General features: G+C 39.2%; 1 protein-coding gene across 7 annotated transcripts in view; it reads right to left on the bottom strand.

The window, feature by feature from the left end:
• The window catches only part of exoc6 (exocyst complex component 6), a 48,774-nt gene that overhangs the window by 11,481 nt on the left and 16,317 nt on the right, over window positions 1–20,976 (bottom strand). For 2 of the 7 annotated variants that reach the window (XM_027289373.1, XM_027289375.1), the window contains exons 6-22: window positions 19,091–19,144; window positions 16,934–17,084; window positions 16,674–16,835; window positions 16,283–16,351; window positions 15,812–15,895; window positions 15,124–15,170; window positions 14,918–15,038; window positions 13,054–13,125; window positions 12,861–12,958; window positions 11,683–11,788; window positions 11,175–11,287; window positions 10,924–11,035; window positions 10,628–10,762; window positions 10,030–10,209; window positions 9,225–9,254; window positions 3,325–3,466; window positions 972–1,045 (exon numbers count right to left, since the gene is read on the bottom strand). In XM_027289373.1, coding sequence (XP_027145174.1) covers window positions 972–1,045; window positions 3,325–3,466; window positions 9,225–9,254; window positions 10,030–10,209; window positions 10,628–10,762; window positions 10,924–11,035; window positions 11,175–11,287; window positions 11,683–11,788; window positions 12,861–12,958; window positions 13,054–13,125; window positions 14,918–15,038; window positions 15,124–15,170; window positions 15,812–15,895; window positions 16,283–16,351; window positions 16,674–16,835; window positions 16,934–17,084; window positions 19,091–19,144 — 1,750 coding nt within the window. The remainder of the gene's footprint in view (window positions 1–971; window positions 1,046–3,324; window positions 3,467–9,224; window positions 9,255–10,029; window positions 10,210–10,627; window positions 10,763–10,923; window positions 11,036–11,174; window positions 11,288–11,682; window positions 11,789–12,860; window positions 12,959–13,053; window positions 13,126–14,917; window positions 15,039–15,123; window positions 15,171–15,811; window positions 15,896–16,282; window positions 16,352–16,673; window positions 16,836–16,933; window positions 17,085–19,090; window positions 19,145–20,976) is intronic. The other 5 variants (XM_027289376.1, XM_027289379.1, XM_027289377.1 and 2 more) reach the window with 3 other exon arrangements.

Here is a 20,976-nt window from a genome sequence, read left to right as displayed (position 1 = left end):
TCCATCCTGTCAGAGACCGCTATTGTCAGGGCACGCTCCTGCCTCTTCTTTCTATGACGAGGACATGCTTGGTGTGGAAATGTTTGCTGCACGTTAATAAAAGCTTTTACTATAACCATGATCTCAGCTTTCCAGACCTCAGTTGTCATGTCTGTTGGGTTTTCTGTCCCTAACGCTCTATTATACAGAGCCAAGCCTCCACCTCAGGCTCAGATTAACAGGTCAACACTGAAACGAGTTAATGAGAAGCAGCAACACTTTACATACCACTGGTGTTTACAACAAAAATGAAGGCAGTGGGTTTGTGTTTGTGTGTGTGTGTGTGTCAGGTGAAAGTTGAAAAGGTTACACAGAGACATGAGTCTGGCAAAGAAACAGCCAGTGAAACACAATATACAGTTGAAACCAGAAGTTTACATACACTGTATAAAAAGACACATATGCTTTCTTTCTCACTGTCTGGCATGAAATCAGACAATCACTTTTCCTGTTTTAGGTCCGTTAGGATTACCAAAATTATTTCTATTTGCCAGAATAATGAGTGAAGGATTTTTTTAGACCATTTTTTAATACTTGGGAAAGCCCAGATGATGATGTCATGTCTTTGGAAGCTTCTAAAAAGTTTATTGACAACATTTGAGTTAATTAGAGACACACCTGTGGATGTATTTTAAGGCACACCTGAAACACTTTGTTCACTTTGTGTAACATCATGGGAAAGTCAAAAGAAATCAGCCAAGATATCAGGAAGAGAATTGTGGACTTGCACAAGTCTGGTTCATCCTTGGGTGCAATTTCCAGTGTATATTACAGTGTATGTAAACTTCTTGTTTTAACTGTAGTTGGAAAGATAATTTAGATAAATAGATGAAATGTGGGACAGCAGAAGTAAAAATGACGTGGAAAAAGGTGGAAATAGATTCAAGCTACATCAATAGGTTTCTTCACTACTGCTCAGTAGGACAGTTTACCTGTCGCAGGTCAATGAAGGCCAGCTGAAGCGTGTCTCCTTGAAAACCAGGGACTGGCTCTGAACTGGCAAACACTGAAAAGAAAAAACACCAGACAATAATTACTTTACAATTACAGAATACAGTAGACATACAGTATGTCTGTATTTACAGCTATGTGTCTGTATTATTAGATACTATCATGTAACAACCACAATGAGTAGATATTAATGTTTTATTCATATTAGGGTTCCCACACTGAGGTGGTTGGGTGTATATAAAATACTTTCATGAAGAATATTTTCCAAAACTCCAGAATTAACTTGTCAAAAATGATAAATGACCATTCTTGTTGTGCATGAACTACCGTCCACACTACAATGACCTAATAAAGTCTCCATTTCTTTGTAGGGATTCACAGCATCAGAATCACATTAGAATAAAACAGAAAGGTAATTTGATATTGTGATGTTGTGGCTTCCTGGATCATCTAACGTAGTGCTAAACTTTGGTTGACCCAAACACACACACACACACACACACACACACACACACACACACACACACACACACACACACACACACACACACACACAATATAAAATGTCTATGTGTAATATATTACAGCCTCAGGAATAAAGACCTGTAGTATCACATTGAGCTGCACTATTGAACTATCAAAATCATTTGACACTGTTGACCATATTTTAGAGAAACAACACCATAAACAAACCCTATTCTTTTAGGTTAGATTAATGGCCCATTAAAGAGCCCAATAAATGGTAAATGGTAAATAGACTGTACTTATATAGCGCCTTTCTAGTCTTCCGACCACTCAAAGCACTCTACACTACATATCTCATTCACCCCATTCACACACATTCATACACTGATGGCATTGGCTACCATGCAAGGTGCCAACTGCTCATCAGTTTAAGGATCTAACCATTCATACACATTCACACACCGATGGCACAGCCTTCGGGAGCAATTTGGGGTTCAGTGTCTTGCCCAACCTCGACATGCAGACCGCAGGAGCCGGGGATCGAACCGCCGATCATCTGATTAATGGACGACCTGCTCTGCCTGTGAGCCACAGCTTATAGTCTCCCACAACCAAGTATTCTTCTACTTCTACACTGCATTCATATGTACGTTTTTATGCAGATGATACTTCTCAATATGCCAGAGGCTCATCTTTCAATGTGGTAACTCTACACTCTGTCTTGATACTTTGCAGGTTTCTCTTAAGCTTATTTCAGTATAATCAGTGATTAACTGAGTCACTGATTATTCTAGGACCCATGTGGAGTGACAAATTAGGATTTCTGCATAGAAACTCTTCTGAGACAAAACTGTGGTCTACAAAATGTCTGCATTTGACTGTGGTGATATTGCGGTTGGTAACTGTACTATGTTTACTATGTATGTACTATATTTAAATTAAGAGTTGTTAATCGACTTTCATTATGGATTATATTATATTATACTATCATGGGTTGGAATCTTTAGAAATCTCACAATTGTATTAAATTCTTATTTGTCACAGTTTCATTGGTTGGTCAACTTGTTTGTTTGTTAGTGATGCAGTTTGGTGATGCACTCTACTACCTTCAGTCCCCGGGTGATGCTGTGTGAAGCTTTAACAAAACAAAAGAGAGAGAGAGTAGCTTGTGTAGCGAGAAGAAACCCTGAACGTTAAAGGAAGAGAGCCGCTAACCTGAGTGACTGAGGACAGACAGAGAGCTGTTCTGTGTGTGAGTGAGCAGAGCAGACACAGCAACACAATACATCTGTATGTGTGTAGGAGAGGGGCTGTGACTAGCCTATCACAGAACGCAGACACAGTCAGCTACCCAATGAGGATTTACATTCAATCCCAGCACTGATATTGACTCCTATTACTTGTATAATACTCAGACTTGGTAAAAGTGCTTTATCCGTACCGGATACTCGTTTCCCAACTCTAGTAAGAAGTATTAAACTAATATCAAACTGGTTTTGCTGCTGCCACAGGGGTTTAAGAAAGAAGTCATGTTCTGATGTTTTGATGAAATGTGTTGATACCTTGGCTAAAGAAAAATTATAAATAATGATAATTAATATGATCTACAACATAAAAAACAAAACACCAATTATAACGCAATACATTGCTACTAATTGTCAAATGTTTTATATATTATTTTATTTTATATATGTTAAAAATAAATTTTAATCTGATTGTCCTCCTGTGTGAACTGGGTTTGTTATTTCCAGTCTGAATACAGGCTTAATTTTTCTCTTAATTATGTGAACATTTTCCAGTCCTGTAGATGTAACTATTGATGTAATATTAGAGCATGGACAAAAATGAACATAAGTTCTTTTTACTCACATTCACACTGAATGACATCTAAGTTGAACTGCTGAATGGCTCCCATACTGATCTGCTTGAGTTCTGTGTCCAGAAGCATCTGCATCAGTGACGTGGACAAATGCTTGCAGGCTGACATACAAGCTGTCTGGGCCACTTTACCCTGCAGAATGAGGGATAGTCAGAGGGAAGGAGGACAGGGAAGATAAGATGCAACAGAGGAAGGAAAGATGGAAAGGTGTAGGAAATATTAAGATGGAGATGAAGAGGACAATGAAGAAGGAGGAGAAAGCAGGGAGAGAGGTGGAAGGGGTAAACATAGATCATGTACAGAAATGATTGGAGAATAAGAAAGTGTGTAGGACAGACAGGCAAGTAAAAGAAGAGAGTAAAGAGGTATGAAAGGAATCGTGGAAAACAACAGCAAGAGAGTAAAAGGTTAAATGGTGAAAAGGTTAAAGAAGAGAAGTAGGGTTTGAGGGAAAAGGATATAGGAGTAAAAATAGATATGGGGGATAAAGAGTGAGAAGGGCAAACAATAATTAACTCTTAGCTCCGTATTGAATTCTGGATAAACAGAAACACAGGTGAAAATATGCACAGGCAAAGGAACAAGTACTTCACACAATTTACCATCTAGCACAGGGGTCAGGAACCTATGGGTTGTGAGCAATAAAGCTTTTTCAAAGATACTGAATTATTCCATTTTTCCATTTTACAATTTCATTATCAACAACCTAAGTGTCTTTTAGTGTAGATAATTTGACACCAACCAGATCCCTCTTGGACAGAGTGGAAAACATGTAAATGAGTTCTGTATAACATGGCAGTGAGGTACAAGATATACAGCAACACAACTATTAATAAAGTTATTCTTAACAAAATGTCAATGCTTGTTCAATGGCTGGGAAAATACACACCTTTTGGATTAAGCTGGATAGATGTATACTTCTTCAATGCCAACTATATCTTTCTTGTTGTTGTGTAGAGTGCTTGGTCAGACCAGCATGTAATACTGTGACATTTTAAGCAATACCAATTAGATCCATTGGAATTGCTGAGTATAAATCTACAGTTTTTAGTTAAGTTCATTGACTAGTTATGTCAACTGTGCCATACAAATTTGCATTTTTAACCAATGCAAACCATCTTGGCAGTACTAACCTTTGAGAGAAAGGACAGCCAGAGAGCCCAAACCAGAGAAAGTTAATAGTAATTGGCTGACCTACAGTGGTTCACCAAGTATGAGTAGTCATTTTTTTCAACTGGCTTTCAGCACCACCAATTTTCAAGGGTTCTCACATGAACTTTGCTCACTTTCCGGTGGGACCAAGACTAAAGATGTGTTTAGAATGAACACAGTCAAGATGATTATTTTATGCTAAAATGGAAAACGCTGCTGCGAACATGTTGTGAGATCTATTTGCCTCAGCAAGAGAAGCACAAGACTGAAGACTGGCAAGACTGCATACACAGTGCCTTCTCTGCACCAGCATGTATGTTAATGTTTATATCAATGCAGACAAAAGGGTACATGAAGCTTTAACAGAAATGATTTGTACTGATGCATAATGCTAATACAAACGGAAACTATGACAGTGAATTATTGATATAAAGCACAAGAGGACAAGAGGACTTAGACAGCATATGGGTGTTTGGTGTTTGGTTTCAAACAAACGTTGTTGATGAATGTCATTATGACAGAGCTAAGTGCTCTTAAGAAGAAAATACTCATGTATGTAGTTGATGAGTGAAAGAGATGTCAACAAATTTAACTGACCCTTTTTGCTTTTATTTGTGTTCCCATAGATCCCATAGATACATGTCCTCACTTGTCCCTAGTTGTATCTACCCATACAGATTGTGATGCCACCCAAATACAATGGAGGCACAACATAAGCTGAATCGAATTTTATGCGTTAATATTATCAAAATATTGCAAAATGACATATATGATATGACAAAGTCATATCATATATGTCAAATATTTATTTATCATTGGAGCTATATATCAAAGAACAGTAAGGAATAAAAGGTAAAGTTGAGGCATGGCTAAATATGACCAAGTGGTAGTAACGAAGTGAGTAACTGCTGTTTGCATGAACGGACCTCATGTACAGAAAAAAAAAAAAAAAAAAAAAAAACTGACATAGATTTGAATGCTGTTGAGTGACTGATATGTCTTTCTTTATGTTTGCATTAGTCTGATTGTATTAATGGTATTGCCTTGACTGACAAACACTAGCGGAGATGACTCTTCGTAGAGTAACCATGAGTGATTCAGTAACAACTGACAGTCTTCAAAGAATGTTCGTAATTACTTTAACTGTCATCGGCATATTGCACATAAATAGGCAATGAATTGGTTTCTGCTATAAAGTAGTATGAACACTGATATCTTGAACAGTAATCAATAACCTTTAAAAGACAAAAAGGTTCCAAACCCCTGATCTAGTCTAATAAAGGACGACTGTGCAATAGAAATCCTCATACATAAAATATTTTTTATGTCAAACATGTCACCTTACCGTAAATATCAGATAAAACATGCTTTTATTACCATTAAATCAAATTAGAACCTCTTACTGAAAAGTATTACACCATTTATTCTGCTGTTAATTTCCCAATGTATGGTCTTTGCAAAATATCACACGTAACACAAAAACCACCCCAACGCATGCAGGTATGGCAGAACATAAGTTCAATCACTAAATATACACAGAACACTCTACATACTCCCACAGCATCATGTTTACATCTCCAAAGCAAAAAAAAGAATTGTGAGCGTTTCTATTACTTGAGGTATTCTTGATTCTGCTTCTTCTGTGAGCAGGTATGTTTTAACTTATATCCACCATAAAACAAGTGTAATTGCTACAAGTTAAACCTCCCCTCAAGTGTATGAAACGCTAACAGTAACTTTGGATGGAGCTGAGAATTACAATAAATATTTGTGGTAAACAGAAAAGCAGATCAACACAATCCATTCTCACAGATACTCATGCAAAAGTCTCAAAGCCAGGGATGTGGTGGCCCCAATGTCAAGGATAATGCACAGCCAGCAGTCAAGGGTTTGAATACACCTCCTCATTCAATGTTTTTTCTTTAGCACTTTCTACATTGTACGTTGACAGTGAAGACGTCAGAACTATGTTAGAACTTTTATGAAATTAATGTGATGAACGAAAAAGCCACCTTTTGCACACTTAGCAAATTGGCATTCTCTCAATCAGCTTCATTAGGTCTTCAACTGTAATGTTTTTCAATTAAAAGTTGTGTCATGTCTGGCCTTTTTAATGCCTCTGAGACCATCAGTTATGTTTCAACTAGTGTAGTAATCCATATTATGGCAAGAACCACTCAACTAAGTAAAGAGAAGCAACAGTCCATCATTATCTGATGAAACTGGCTCTGATGAGGTCCACCCCAGGAAAGGAAGACCAAGAGTTAGCTCTGCTGCAGAGGAGAAGTTCATTACAGTTAGCAGCTTCAGAAAGCCAATTAACGGCACCTCAGAGTAGAGCCCACATAAATGCTTTACAGGGTTCCAGTAGCAGACACTTAAAATCAATTGTTTGGAAAAGAATCAGGCCTTCATGGTCGAATTACCGCAAACTGAGGGAGACCAACAAAAAGAAGAGAACTGGTCAAGAAACACAAGTAATAGACATTAGACCAGTGGAAATTTGTACTTTGGTCTGATGAGTCCAAATTTGATTTTTGTTTTTAAGAGACAAGGTGAATGGATGATATCTATATGTGTGGCTCCCACCATGATGCATGGAAGAGGAGGAGTTGTGTTGGTGTGGGGGTGCAAAGCACCCACAACTCACGACAACCTCATGAAGCTGACTGAGAGGATAAATATATTTTACTTTCTTTACACTTTTTTATCACATAATTCCATGTGTTATTTAGTGTTCCTATGTCTTCAGTTTTAATCTACAATGTAGAAAATTATTAAAAAAAAAAAAAAGAGAAACGACTGAATGAGAAAGTGTGACTGGTACTGTATATATATGGCTTCCCTTGTTTGAGCACCACAACATCCCATTTAACATCCTTCATGCTGACAACTGACCAGCAGACAGATAGCAGTGATACATGGTGTGGCACTCACTCTAAATGAGCATTTCAGCCTGGTGATTGCACATTCGTTAAATCACACAAACAAATTGCTGACTCTGTATAGACTGAATTCCAACTGAGGGACCGCTAAAGAAAAGGCTTTAAAACTCTGTTAATGCCCACAGAAAGAAGCACCTGCTCATACATCCACACTGAGAAAATGAATTTTGAAAACTGTTTTGACTTTCCATCAACAATAAGTTGTCATTTTTGACACCTGAAAACTGAACCTTTTGAAAATGGTCTTCAGAATGCTAGTTTGGTGTTTTAGTGTGGATGTGGAAAATTAAGCTTTGAATAAACAATGATGTGAGCCTGGTTGGGGGCAGCATAGCAGTCAAGTTAGATAGATAACCTATAGTCAGACGGTGTATAGCTTTGTATCTTCTATGAGGCATTCAGTGTGTTCCACATGGCTGAACACATGAAGGTGGAGGTAGTTGTTTGAAGAATGAAAAAAGAAGATTTAACCTGCATACCTTCTAACCTCCAGACAACTGACCAAACTGTGTAAAGTGGGCGTGTTTCAAAAGAAAAATTCTCAGCACCATCTGATTAACATTTTCTCAAAGCAATTACAAGCAAAAATGTCACTAAAAATAACAACAACAAAAAAAAAAACAGGAAGACGGGATGAACTGTCAGAATGTGACAGATAAACTAGAGCTCCAGAGGTGTGTAAGAAACTCTAGTCACACAATGCCTGAGGTTAAGTTACAAAAGCATGCAACTGGGCGTGCAATTATCAAGGTCTTTGAACACAGGACCTTGATGTACTGAGATCTGATTTCAGTTAAGCATGGAAGGTCATTCTGAAACTAGGAACAGCACATGTGACAACATAATTGAAGACTGTGAGATGTAGCTGAAAGCTCAGAGAGTCAATTTGAGTTGAGATTATTTTGTCATACACGATGACAGTTAGCAATTGTGCCCTTTTATTCTGAAATCATGTGAGCAAGACACAGTAAAGAAGTAATACTGTCTACTGAAACCATGTCTTATGGAAACTGACGGTGAATCTTTGCATTTCAAGTGAGAAGTTGAGATCAAGTAAATCAACTTTCTTGGCCAGCATCTAGCAATCATTGGAGGGCTTTCCCATCTGGCTTTAGCTTTCAACTGTGGTGGCTGCTGCTTGGTCTTCTCTCATTCAAATGCTGTGTTTCAACTGTATGGTTTGACTCTTGCTCTTTTGGGGTTTTCCATTGTCAAATCTTGTGAATAATACCTGGTACTGTTTTGCTATCCCAGCAAGGTTGACCAAAACTAAAAGGTGGTGTGAAAACACTGCAGATCACTAAGAATGGTTACTTCATGTCTCGTCTGTGCTCTTGTAGGATTTTGTCTTTTGTCTTGTTTTGATTGTCTCCTCACTGTGACAAGCAGACATCCCTTCCAAATTTCCTCCTTTGCTCCTGTGTTTGTGTCATGTTGAAGATGTCACTGTATTTTCATGTGGCATCACTACAATGATTAGCTAAGAATTCCGCTTACGTTGAGGGGGTACTATCTGCAGCGGAAAACTAAATTTTAAAAAGTACCTGGTACCAAACGTGAGTCGAGGTGAGTAGAGCTGAGCCATACCATGCAGTAGCAACACGGCTAAAGCCCCTTTGGATGAGACTGTTAAAAACGCAAATACAAACGTTGTCTTTCAATGTTCGTACTAAAGGATATAACCAACAAGCCTGGAGTAGTGGAGCTTCTGCAGTCAAACATGAGCATGCTTTTCATTTCCCCTTTGCCTGAAGAATGGCAGAATACTGTAACAGCCAGGCAGGAATACTCACCGACATCGACGCATGGTCATTGTTGTTATTCTGAGCAGAGACAACCCCAAACCAACCAAAAATGGAAGAGGGGGAGGGAAAGAGGGAAAGGACAGGAAAAGAAATGTGGCAACAATAAATGGACAGGAGGAGGTCAATTCAACTAGAGATATATTGCATGCTTGACAAGTAAAATTAATCAAGGAATAAAACTGCTAGTAAAACAAATTAGTTACAGCACTGTTTACTACAGGGGGAGGATGGGAAGCCAGGACAAACAAAAAACAAACACAATAAGCAGGAACTCATTTAAGACACAAGATGCTGGAGAGAAGAGCAGGCAAGTGGCCCACTCAGAGTGGAAGTGATCAGGCTGCAGCTGTCAGCTATCCGGGCCAAAACACACATTTACTGACCAAGTCCTTCACCAAATGTGTCTTGTAGAAGATAATGTCAGTAGATGCAAAAGCAGTGTACAACTCAGTAACAGCACAGTTACAATGCATATGGACAAATCACCAACGCAAGACAAACTCAGTCCAACATTAAATTCATATTTACAACAATTCACTTTCAGACAGTACACACGTTTTAATAGGGATGTGATGAACATATAGGAAAACAACAGGAGACGGTAGGAAGTTGAGGGGAAAAAAAGTGAAAAAGGGGATTATCACATCCCTATTATCAACAAAAACACAATCAACACGGCCACACACCATTTGACAGCAGCTGAGTCTAAAAACCAAGAACACAATGTCCCAAAGTTCCAAGAGAAAAGCTGTGGGTTCAATGGGTCAGAGGTCAGTAGGTGTATCGGACTCACCGGGAGGTGTGTGAAGACCTGGAAAGTGGAACGTAGGAAGTTGATCAGGTCCATAAGGTATCCAGAGGCACGGCCGTCAGACTCAGCCATGCCCCATTCATAGTCTGCTAGCTGGATGAACTCATCGATCTTCTGGTTGAGTTTGGTATAAATCTCTCCCTCTGCAGCGTGACGAGCATCCTGGAAAACATCTTTTATAAGCCCCATGATGCTAGCATAATATAAGTAAAGAATGTAGTACTCAAAAGCATGGAGGCTTAAAAAAGGATCAAAATTGATGTAGCAGAAGCAGACATATATTTTTTATTCCATCTATTCGTTTTCCTTGTCAAAAACCTGTGGCCTACATTACCCACAATGCAATAAAACCAACTGCTAGGTTGCAGATTTGGGTGTGTTATGCTCGTAGTTGCTAATGTAATGCTAAGCCTTGTGATTATTGAAAAGGTAAATTGGTGGGGTCATTTTGGCATGCTGCATCCACACTAATAATGTGTGATGCAGCATCTCTTGGACCAGTCTGTGATTTCGAAAAGAATGGAAATCAGTAACAGGACACATCACTCCAGCAACAAACTTGCATTTACTTATATGTTACCTTGAATGTGGACAAGCCATAGAGTCTTGTGGTGTGTACTGTTTCGGGGGAGACATTGGTGATGTTTGTTATAAACTCCTCCAGATACCTGCAGGCCTGCTCCAGGTGGGTGGTGTTAATGATGATCTGCACCAGCTACAGACAAACAGTTACAATTTTAGACTGAATGATGAGTGAGTGAGTGAGTGAGTGAGTGAGTGAGTGAGTGAGTGAGTGTGTGTGTGTGTGTGTGTGTGTGTGTGTGTGTGTGTGTGTGTGTGTGTACATGTGATTGGTAACAGCACTGTTGTCCTTACTTCAGTGAGTCCTATGTGGGGTTTCTTGATGAGGTTTTGCAGACAGCTGCTGAGTGTTCTTGTCAGCAGCAAGTTGGTTGATTTTCGCAACATGTCATCAATCTCTGTTGAACTTGATACAAAATAAAAATATATTTATATATATGTATTGTACAGATGCACAACAAAGAGACCAAAGGTTAGAGCTGTACTAGAGTTCCTTTGTCCGCCTCAGCTTTCAGGAAAATGAACAGTTATTGGGTGAGACTAACCTGCGGTGAAGTGACTCTGAGAACTTGAGGCTGGCATAAATGAACTCTTTGACCTGCGTGTAGATCTGCGGGACTGACTGGGACATTGGCAGCTTCTTCGGGAAGTCCTGCTGCTTACCCACAGACACAGACAGACAGACAGACAGACAGACAGAGACAGACACAGACAGGTCAGTGCTAACCAGTTACATTCTTCGTAACACTTTCAGTCGGTATGGTAGTGCTGTAGGAATTAAACGTCAAGAAAAGTCAAAGGAAGACAGATCCAATTTTATCTCTAACTACACAATTATTTGGAGTATTTTTTATCTCCCTAGTTATGATTCTATGAGTATAAATATTGTAGAAGGTAAGGGTGTGTGTTATATCATCTTTTGTCTAGTAACCACTTTCACCTGGTGAGGATTAACTTTCTAGCAATCACTCGTGTCGATCTGCAGAAGAAAAATGTTTTCATCATGCTTTGGATGTATCTGTCTGTAAAGTTATGGTAACTTGAACATGTTACCTTTTCTATCTCAGCATCGTGGAAGGGAAAGCGGCTGACCACCACTTTATACTCCTCCTCTGTCTCCACTGGGATTGGACTGTAGTTGTCCAACTCAAAGATCTCCCTGTGGAAAATAAAACAATGTTATGTAATGTTTGAACAGTTACAATCATTTAAGCTTTGAGCAGTTCTCGCTTTTACACTAATGTTCTCACAGTACAATTTGTCCAGGTCTTTTCATGAGATTTCTTTCAAAGTTTTATTTCTATGTATTCGACATGCACCCTTAAATATCAGTCACAATCATATAAAGACTTATACATGGTTTTAAAATATCAAGTTGATATTGAACAATTTAATCTTTTGGATTGCTTGGATTGCTATGTTTATATATAATATTTTAATAAATATTTTTATTATTATATTATTTATGATATATTCTGCATAGAGTGAACTTTTGCACAATATCTGGTGAATACTTTGCACTATCCTGTGCTGTACTGTACAGCAATTTTAATTTTGTTTTAAATTAAATTTTATATTTATATCTTCTAGCAGTGGGTTTTTATCTTGCTCATATTTTTTAATTAACAATGTTTATTACCCATCAAAACATGAATGCAAATTACTTGTGTGTAAAAACTTACACTGCAATAAGCCTGTTTCTGATCTAGTCACATTTGAGGCTTATGATAAAAAAAAGAACATTTTAATGTATTTTAAAGCTGCTGTGGAAATGCAAAGAAACTCCCAGTTTTTCAAGCTTTTGAACGAAAAGAGGACTCTTTACCTAAAAGTACTGCTGGAGTATTTTTAAATCTTTTAAGTCATGCTGAAAACTTCCAATTCTGACACAGAAACTTCTTTTTTATTATTATTATTATTTTTTGGCCTTTTCAAGCTTTATTGGATAGAGACAGCTGAAAAGTGACAGGAATGTAGGGAGAGAGAGACAGGGACGGACGTGCAGGAAAGAGCCACAGGTCGGATTTGAACCCTGGGCTTCCGCAGCAAGGACTGAGCCTTCACACATGGGGCGGCTGCTCTACCAACTGAGCTAAATGCCACCCCCTGACACAGAAACTTCTGAAGAAACTCCACAACTCTTTTCACAGCAAACACCAGCTTGATTTCATGTGGGGGTCTCACTTGTAAAATGATGGGCAGAAAATCAGTGACACACCAGCAAAGCTCACCTGAAAACCAGTGCCCACTTCTTCAGCAGAGTTTCATTGTACTGGTCTCTGACCTCAAATAGCAGGTCAAACAACCGATTCACTGGGAAACCATAACCCTGTGCACACATAAGCAAATATCATACATACAGAAAACAGAATGTGTTCATCTCTGTTGCTCTACAAACTTCATGAAGTACAGCTCAAAACCAACCTGTAGCGTGTCAGCAAAGATGACTATGAGGTTCTTCAGCTCCAGGACTAGGTCTGGGTCATCACAGTATGACTGGGGACAACAAACACAATCAGCAAACAATCATTTATATGAAATTAATAATAATAAATTAATCATTTACAAGAGATTTGTAATGCGTGGCGTTGTTTTAGTCAGAAAAAAAAAAGAAATCACTAATAAATAAAATAATAACAAAAAAAGATAATTTCCACACAGCTACTTCTCACTGCTTCTGCTCTGATATGGCATATATATTATTTAATATATATATTATTAACAGTGTTTGCTCTAATTTAAACCTAATGTTAGCTTACCTAACATAACTAGTTCATTACCTGCTAACCTCGCATTACTTGAATTGCTTATGATTAACTACGTTATTAGACTGGTAAAGGCTTTATTCAGAGCTGGCACTTAATCCTCAGTGCTATTTATTAGAATTTTAGCCACTGGTAGCTGCTTTGTCTTTGTCTCACCAGCTCACAAAGTTCATGTTAAATGCATGCTACAGTTTCTACAGCCGTACAATGCTGCACCTGTGACTTATGATGCAGAATGATGCTTATTGAGTTTCTTGCTCTCAGTAAAAACTAATTTATTATTTCCTATAAAAGGAATTAGTGAATGAGTGAGCAAAGTTATGATTTAAAAATCAAAACTTGTCACTGTAAACTGCTTCAATGAAATGCTAGAATAGTAAGCTCGACTAGTCACCCCCAGGGGGGAGGGGCTTAGCCGAGGGTCAATCAACACCAACAAAGTCCCTCCATTTTTCTGGAGTGCAGAGTGATTTATGGCTCTGAAAGCAGCACAGTTGAGTCCCTTAACACTGACACAAGGATCCTGCCAAACACAGGAGTGTGTAAATCAACAGAGTAAATGAACACAGGCTGAGATTTGACGTAAAGAGGCGTCTGCCTGCCTCTTTGTTTACTCAGACACACACATGCTCACACACCAACAATCAGCTGGAGACTGAACTAAACAGCAGCAAATCACAGCAGTGGCAGGAATGTATGTCACAGGCTTAGACAGTTTTATTAGCCAACATCTACCATGCTCTGTTTTATGCTCCATGTGAATGTGACAGTGTTTCAGTGTAACACTGTGTACTGTTATATATGTATTCTTTTCATTATTTATTTTATTTATTATGGTGAGCAGAACTGCTAACAGTTGTGTTGTGATGGATTTGATTACTAAAAATGTACAGTATGAACACTTTTTATGATCTGCTATCAAACTGCAGAAAGTTTTACAGTGAATTAGAAGAGGCCTGGTTCATGGAAAAAATGAATCCCAGAGGGCTGACCACACAGCGGTTGGAAGGGCAGGACCCTGGCAGTGTGGAGGTGCCTGCATCATGGCCCAGCAGAGGGGCTGGAGGCCAGGGGGGGAGGCCAGGGCCTTTGTTAGTCTTTTCACCCCATGCTGTGCAGGCCATTCTCTGGCCTGTTTGCATAATCCTCTGGGTCATTTACAACTGACTAGAGCCCAGCCGTCAGGAATATGCCTTCTTAATCTGCTGTTATTGTTGCAATCTGTCTCTCATTAAGGCCCCAATGACCTCCTCTTTGGCTGCATGCGTATGTGTGTTTTGACCTCTTCTCTTGAGAGTGACATCATTAGTGTGTTTGTGGGTGCACTGACCTCCACAAGCGTGTGTGTGTGTGCGCACGCACGTGTGTGTGTCAGCCACAGAATAAAAGTTCTTCCAGTATAAATAGATCCACAGCAGGCCCTATTATCTCCATTAATTCTCAAGAGTCTCTTCTCATTCACAGTCCACTCCCTGCTGGTTGTGTGTGTGTGTGCTTGTGTATGTGTCCGAATGCGAGCCTACCGAGTGTGTGCGGAGCACAGCAATGATCTTAGATAGGGCCATGTTCCAAAGTTCATCAGTGAACGCTCTGGTCACCAGCCCCTGTGTGGCGTGGAGGATGTGGTCCTCCACAACAAAGAACCTGAAGACATGAAGACCGTTTTAAAGGACAGCGCCGTGTGACTGTAAAGACAAGATACTGCAGCTGTGCTGAAGGAACATCTTACCCCACAATCTGATTGAAGTATCTTCTGTAGCCTTCCACTGTCTCATGCTGGACACACACACACACACACGCGCGCACACGCACACACACACACACACACACACACACACACACACACACACACACACACACACACACACACAGTCATGAAAAGCCATCTTTAAGTACATAATTACATAAATGCATTAACGCATGAGAATACACTTAAACATTTAACAATATCAACATTCATACTAGATACGTTTTAGCTCCTAGACTGTCAAAGTACTTGTTTTTATGTATTCATATTTTTGTATTTTATTTCATCTAGTCATCTAGTCTCATCAAGTGGATGAAGTGCAGCATGAAGCATGAACTGTCCTGAATTTACCACTCAGGAAAACAAAGAGGAATTTTCAAATTCCACACATAGTGGCTTTAAGTTTAAACTGGCTTGAACTGGCTTGCTGCCTTATTTATTCATTTACTTATAGCTGGCGGTCAACTTCCTGTGCTTCATGCTGCCTCAGCCAAAACATTCTGCCTGTACATCCTGTAAAATAATGTTCATTCCTGATATAATCCACAAATTCAATGAGCTTCTTTAAATTTCAGACATATGCATCACATGTATTTTTCATTATCATGTCACTACATTGAGCATTAGCTGTAATGCATTCTGAACCAGTCTGTGTCTGTGTGTTACTCACCATGTTAGCCTGTGGTTGCAGTACTAGCCGGGCCTGTTTCTTCCTCTGTTTCCTGTAGTAGTTCTCAAATGTTTCTCGGTCGCCCTGCAGACACAGAAATTCAACACACTTCAATAAAGTTACTGACAAAACTCTTTGTGCTGCTGAAATCTTAAATAGAGTTCAAAGGTAGCTGCAGTGAACTACAAAGCAAACGGTACATTCTGAACTATGGGGCTACTGTATCAGCAGAGCTGAAGGAAGCTGATCAGAGAAATGTAGTATTTAGTATTAATCGGCACTGGATCATCATGATGTTCCTGTTCTGCTCTGATGGACCTGCATCAACCTGGTTTTGCTTGAGTCCTGTAATGTCCAACAATGTAAGCTGCCTCATAAGAGCTGCTATGATTCTGTTTGTGGATGAGTGTGTGTGTGTGTGTGTGTGTGTGTGTGTGTGTGTGTGTATGTGTGTGTGTGTGGGGTACCTACCAGCACAGTGTAAATGTGCAAACACCTGTAGACAGGTGAAAAGTCCACCAGGTCCTGAGCTGTAAGAACCTGTCAAACACAGATGAGGAAACATGAAACGTTTCTGTAACGTTTTCTCTACAGCAGTGCTGAATACATTAACCCGTGAAAACAGGTAGAAAAAACCTTATTCACTGAAAATAAACAATGTTTTTACAACCATTATACGGAGCTGCTGAATTTATGCTTGGATTATGAATGACTAAAGACTCATTTATTCCATATAACGACTCAACACTGAGGAAGCTATAACATTTATATAACAAGATAACAAGCTCTCCACTCTGAAGCCTGAGGCTACAAACAAAACCTAGTTTTGGAAAGAAGCATAGAATTATTTCGGTCTGATCACCTCTTCATCTGCATCCTCCTCATCTCCTGTGTCATCATCCATCATCAGGCCATTGTGAGTGTGAGTGTGTGTTCGTCCATTGAGGGAGTACACAGGCTTGGTGTAGTGGCCCATGCTGGCCTGCTTGGCAACAGCGCTGTTAAAGGTCCTATGCTGCTGTGCCTAGAGAAAAGCACACACACACACATACAGAGATCGATGAGCTGATGAATACCATATCACAGGTATTGGGAGGATTATTACAAATATAGGCCTCATACCTGTCTCATGGCAGTCTCTCCAACCTTGTCAGAGTGTTTTCTGATGCTCTCCAGGAAGTCCTTGAGGTCTGACATGGAGATCTCCTTGATCTCCTCTCTCAGTCTGGGCAGGTTTTCAGCCATGATCTGACAAAACCTGTACTGACTGACCCTGCAGGAGACACAGCACAAGTCCAGTTATGTCCACTTTAAAATGTACTGTAGCTATAAAAGGCTCATTTGGAAATAAAATGAAATGAGAACATAATTAAGAATATTGTATTCCATTCCTGGAAAGAAATACTAAATCTTACACAATGGACCTGTAATGTGTAATTCTTGTTGGTTAAGCATGTTGGAGAAGAATAGACAAGAAGGAAGTGATATTAAAGCTTTACTAATCAATATTTACCCATTGATGAATATGTGTAATGTGAAAGCTGTCACATAGTAAGAAACCCACAGACAATTATCACCAACTCTCCAGTTCTACAGCCCTACAGAACTTTTCAGCTCATTGTTTTAATTTCATTAGCATCAAGACAGACAGTTAGAGACTAGCTGGTGAACATAGTGGAGCATTTGGCAGCTTATTTTTTCAGGAGTTCCAAAAAACATGTGAATACTAATACTGTTGTTTGCTTAAATAGACGTCATAAGAACCTTGTTAGGTTTACAGCTTGGTCTGCTCACACCAAGTGGCCAAAAAATTAAATTAACGTAGCTTTAAACTCCCAATGAAGTTGAAACAACTATCTTTTTATTTTTAATCACATATGACCACACTATAAGTCAAGTGTCTGACCAAACAGTGATAAAAAGACCCTATGTAGGTATTTTAATGGTATTTCAGAATTTGTTCTAGAATAGTTAATGTTACTGATCCCGCATTTGGGGAAGTATACTAATTTTGCGTCCAATGAAGCACTTTCTTTCTTATAACACTACCAGGGCATCAGTTTCTTTTTGGGGTTTGCATTATGCTTCACCAGTGACAGTTCTGGCCTCTCTGATTACTGTACAAAACAACTTTATTCACTGATTTTGGTGAAACTGGATAATATTTTATGGAGAAAATGTTTGCTGGCTTTCCCCTGTCTGCTCCACCTCAACTCTGTGGAACAGAATTGTGCTCAGCAGCCACCCAGTGGACACGGCCCAGCTAATAAAGCCACAATACAGTCAATAGACCCTGTATTGCTGCATGGTGATAGGGGTGTAAACGGCAAACCATATTCACAAAAAATACTGTGTTAGCATTTTCATTGGTGCAAACCAATGTTAGGAACAGAGATATGGTTTGATCTGATGGGATCTAAGTGTTCAAAAATATACATGGTTTAGACTGTTTGGCTTTGCAGATGAATGCAGCATGGGGTTAATCATTTACATTCTGCAAAATTACATCACAGACATTTACATACAGAAGTTTCAATCATTGTTTCATATTGGTCAACAACCTGCAACACCACAAGAGCCAAAGTAAACCTGTGGTGGACGTCGCACTGCTGCTTTCGGTCTTGTTTTGTTTGTCAAATTTAAATGTGGTTACATCTGGCCGACTGATTTGTAAAGTTGAGCATCATCTTGATTTTGTGGTGTTACAGTTGAAACACACTGAGCTTCACGAAGAAGTGGACTATGCTGCAGGTGTGGTTTGAATGTGAAATGTAAGTGATTGACTATAATAACTGTCCCTCAGTACTTGTTGCCTCATTGCTGCAGCATATGGCTCCTTAAGTGCTCTACCAGTTGCATGAATAAAACAGCCCTAATACTCAGCTTCCAGATTATATGAACTAACTTTTGAATTCTTTTAAAAAGTTTGACTATGATAGCATATATGAAGTGTTTGCCAAGAAATATTTTGTATATTTTTATACCAAAACATTTGTTCAAAGACACCAGAATGATCTTTATTCTTTATTAAAATGGTAAGAGTTCTTTTGGTGGGGCATGTAGTATCAACCAGATGTCACATGCACATGAATGCTGCAACTGCATAATAGCACTAAAACTGGTTAAAGTTGATTAATATCCAATCAGGATTGCGTTCTTTCTGAAATTTTGTTCACACTGATATAGGCTAATACGGTAACATGATGATAATAACATGGTTATTAGGCCTCATTCTGGCCCTTGGACAAATGTGGTTGAAGAAACCTGGTTTCATCTTACCGAGGGATGTAGACCTTCTCTAGCTGCTCCATGGTTTTCAACGCAGCATAGTATCTGCAGACAAACAGTTTAACTTCAGTTAAGATGCATCATGGCTACAATCCTTTAGTCACAGAAATTAAACCATGTTCACATTTTTAAATCTGTCTTTAACAAAATAAATAAATCAGATGACCACACGAATGTAAAATGCTTTTTTTCTTGCTTGTATAAATTTCTTCCTGTTCAGATGGGAGATCCTAATGCAGTGTAAGTGAGATGGGAACAAATATAGAAATCTCAAAAAAATATAAATATATTATATATATATATATATATATATAAGTGTATCTGAGACAATTTGATTCTTTGGCAGTCAGAGTTTGTGATATCAGGTGAAATGAAAATATCTGGAGTGAGTATCAATGCCATGTAGCATTGTGTGTTCTGTAGGTACCAATGTGGGCGAGAAAGAAGAATAAAACAGGTGATGTCTCTGGTCATTGTGAGTCTGACAATGTGTGAGTGCTGGTAAAACACTGGAGTGCTCTTTAACAGCCAGTATGAACAGAAGGAACAACTACAGCACATGACAAGGGTTGCAAAATTCTGTGAAATTTTAAACTTTCCATGGGAATAAACAGGAATTTATGGGAATAAACTGGGAATTTACAAAATTGAAGATTGGCCCTTAACACGGAACTTAAATATAGTTGGAAAATTATTTTAGCATAATCTTGACTAAAACAACCAGATTTCATGCAGGTCCACTTGAATATCTGCTATTCCTCAGTCACATGCACATAGCACACTGCTTGCTGCAGGGCTATTGAGGCCACGCCCCCTACCTGCACAGGTGATCTCTGTACCTGGACCACACTTTAGAGCCCAGAGCACACAGAGACTGTTGAAGCCACACATTTGAGCTTGTGAACTACATAATATTGTTCAATAAAATAATTCAAACTTGATAAAGTTCTACTTGGATATGATACAGTTTGTCTAAATTATCCCCAATTTACAGTTAATTCCCAGAGATTCTTATAAATTTCCAGAATTCCCTAGAAGTTTTGTTTTGGAATATTTCCCAAATTCCCCAGCTTAACTTCCCATGGAAAGTTTCCAGAAATCTACCATAAAAACTTTCCACCCCTTTGCAACCTCTTTTAACTGTGATCAGTATATTAAAATATGGCACGTGGGAAAATATGGGAGCTACATATATGTGCAATTCACTGCTTACTGCATCTTATTCTCAATGGCTATTCAGCCACCTGTGTTATAAAGATATTGTGGTCTTTCATAGTGTGCACACATCACAAGGGTTCAGCTCTGGGTCAGTGTGCTGGGCTCCCATCATTAGGCTGATAGGCAGGCTGTGAAGGGATCTAATTGGTCGATCAGTGAGTGTAAAATGTCCTGCATACACATGAGCAGAAGACAACCACATCAACTGTACAGTGAAAAGGTTTGTCAGAGTGCAGAGCACCAGGACGAAGCATACAAAGGCTGCAAGTGGCAGGAAATTGAACAGAATGTGACCAGGGCATCAGCACGGATAACAATGTGCAATCGTGCCATACAAACTTGTTCCAATTCATAGTAAGTGTATAGGCTATGTCATTAGTGCAAGCACACTCTCCACACGCACACACACACACACACACACACACACACACACACACACACACACACACACACACAAATCCCACAAGGTGGCCAGCATGGTCTAATTGCCTTGGATTGGCTGTGGGCTGCAATGAGGGGGCCTTGTTGTGAACAAGGGCACACTGAGGGTCAATTGTCCTGCCAGTGAATGGCCTCTTCCTTTGGTACACGGTAATGAACAAGAAAGGGTCATTATTTTACTGTCCAATGTGAACTCCCCTCCCCTCTTTAGACAGGCA

This window comes from Larimichthys crocea, chromosome XVI (genome assembly GCF_000972845.2).
Source record: "Larimichthys crocea isolate SSNF chromosome XVI, L_crocea_2.0, whole genome shotgun sequence".
Classification (NCBI taxonomy): Eukaryota; Metazoa; Chordata; class Actinopteri; family Sciaenidae; genus Larimichthys; species Larimichthys crocea.
Note: the sequence above shows the minus strand (reverse complement) of the source record. Positions and strands in the feature narration are given on the sequence as shown.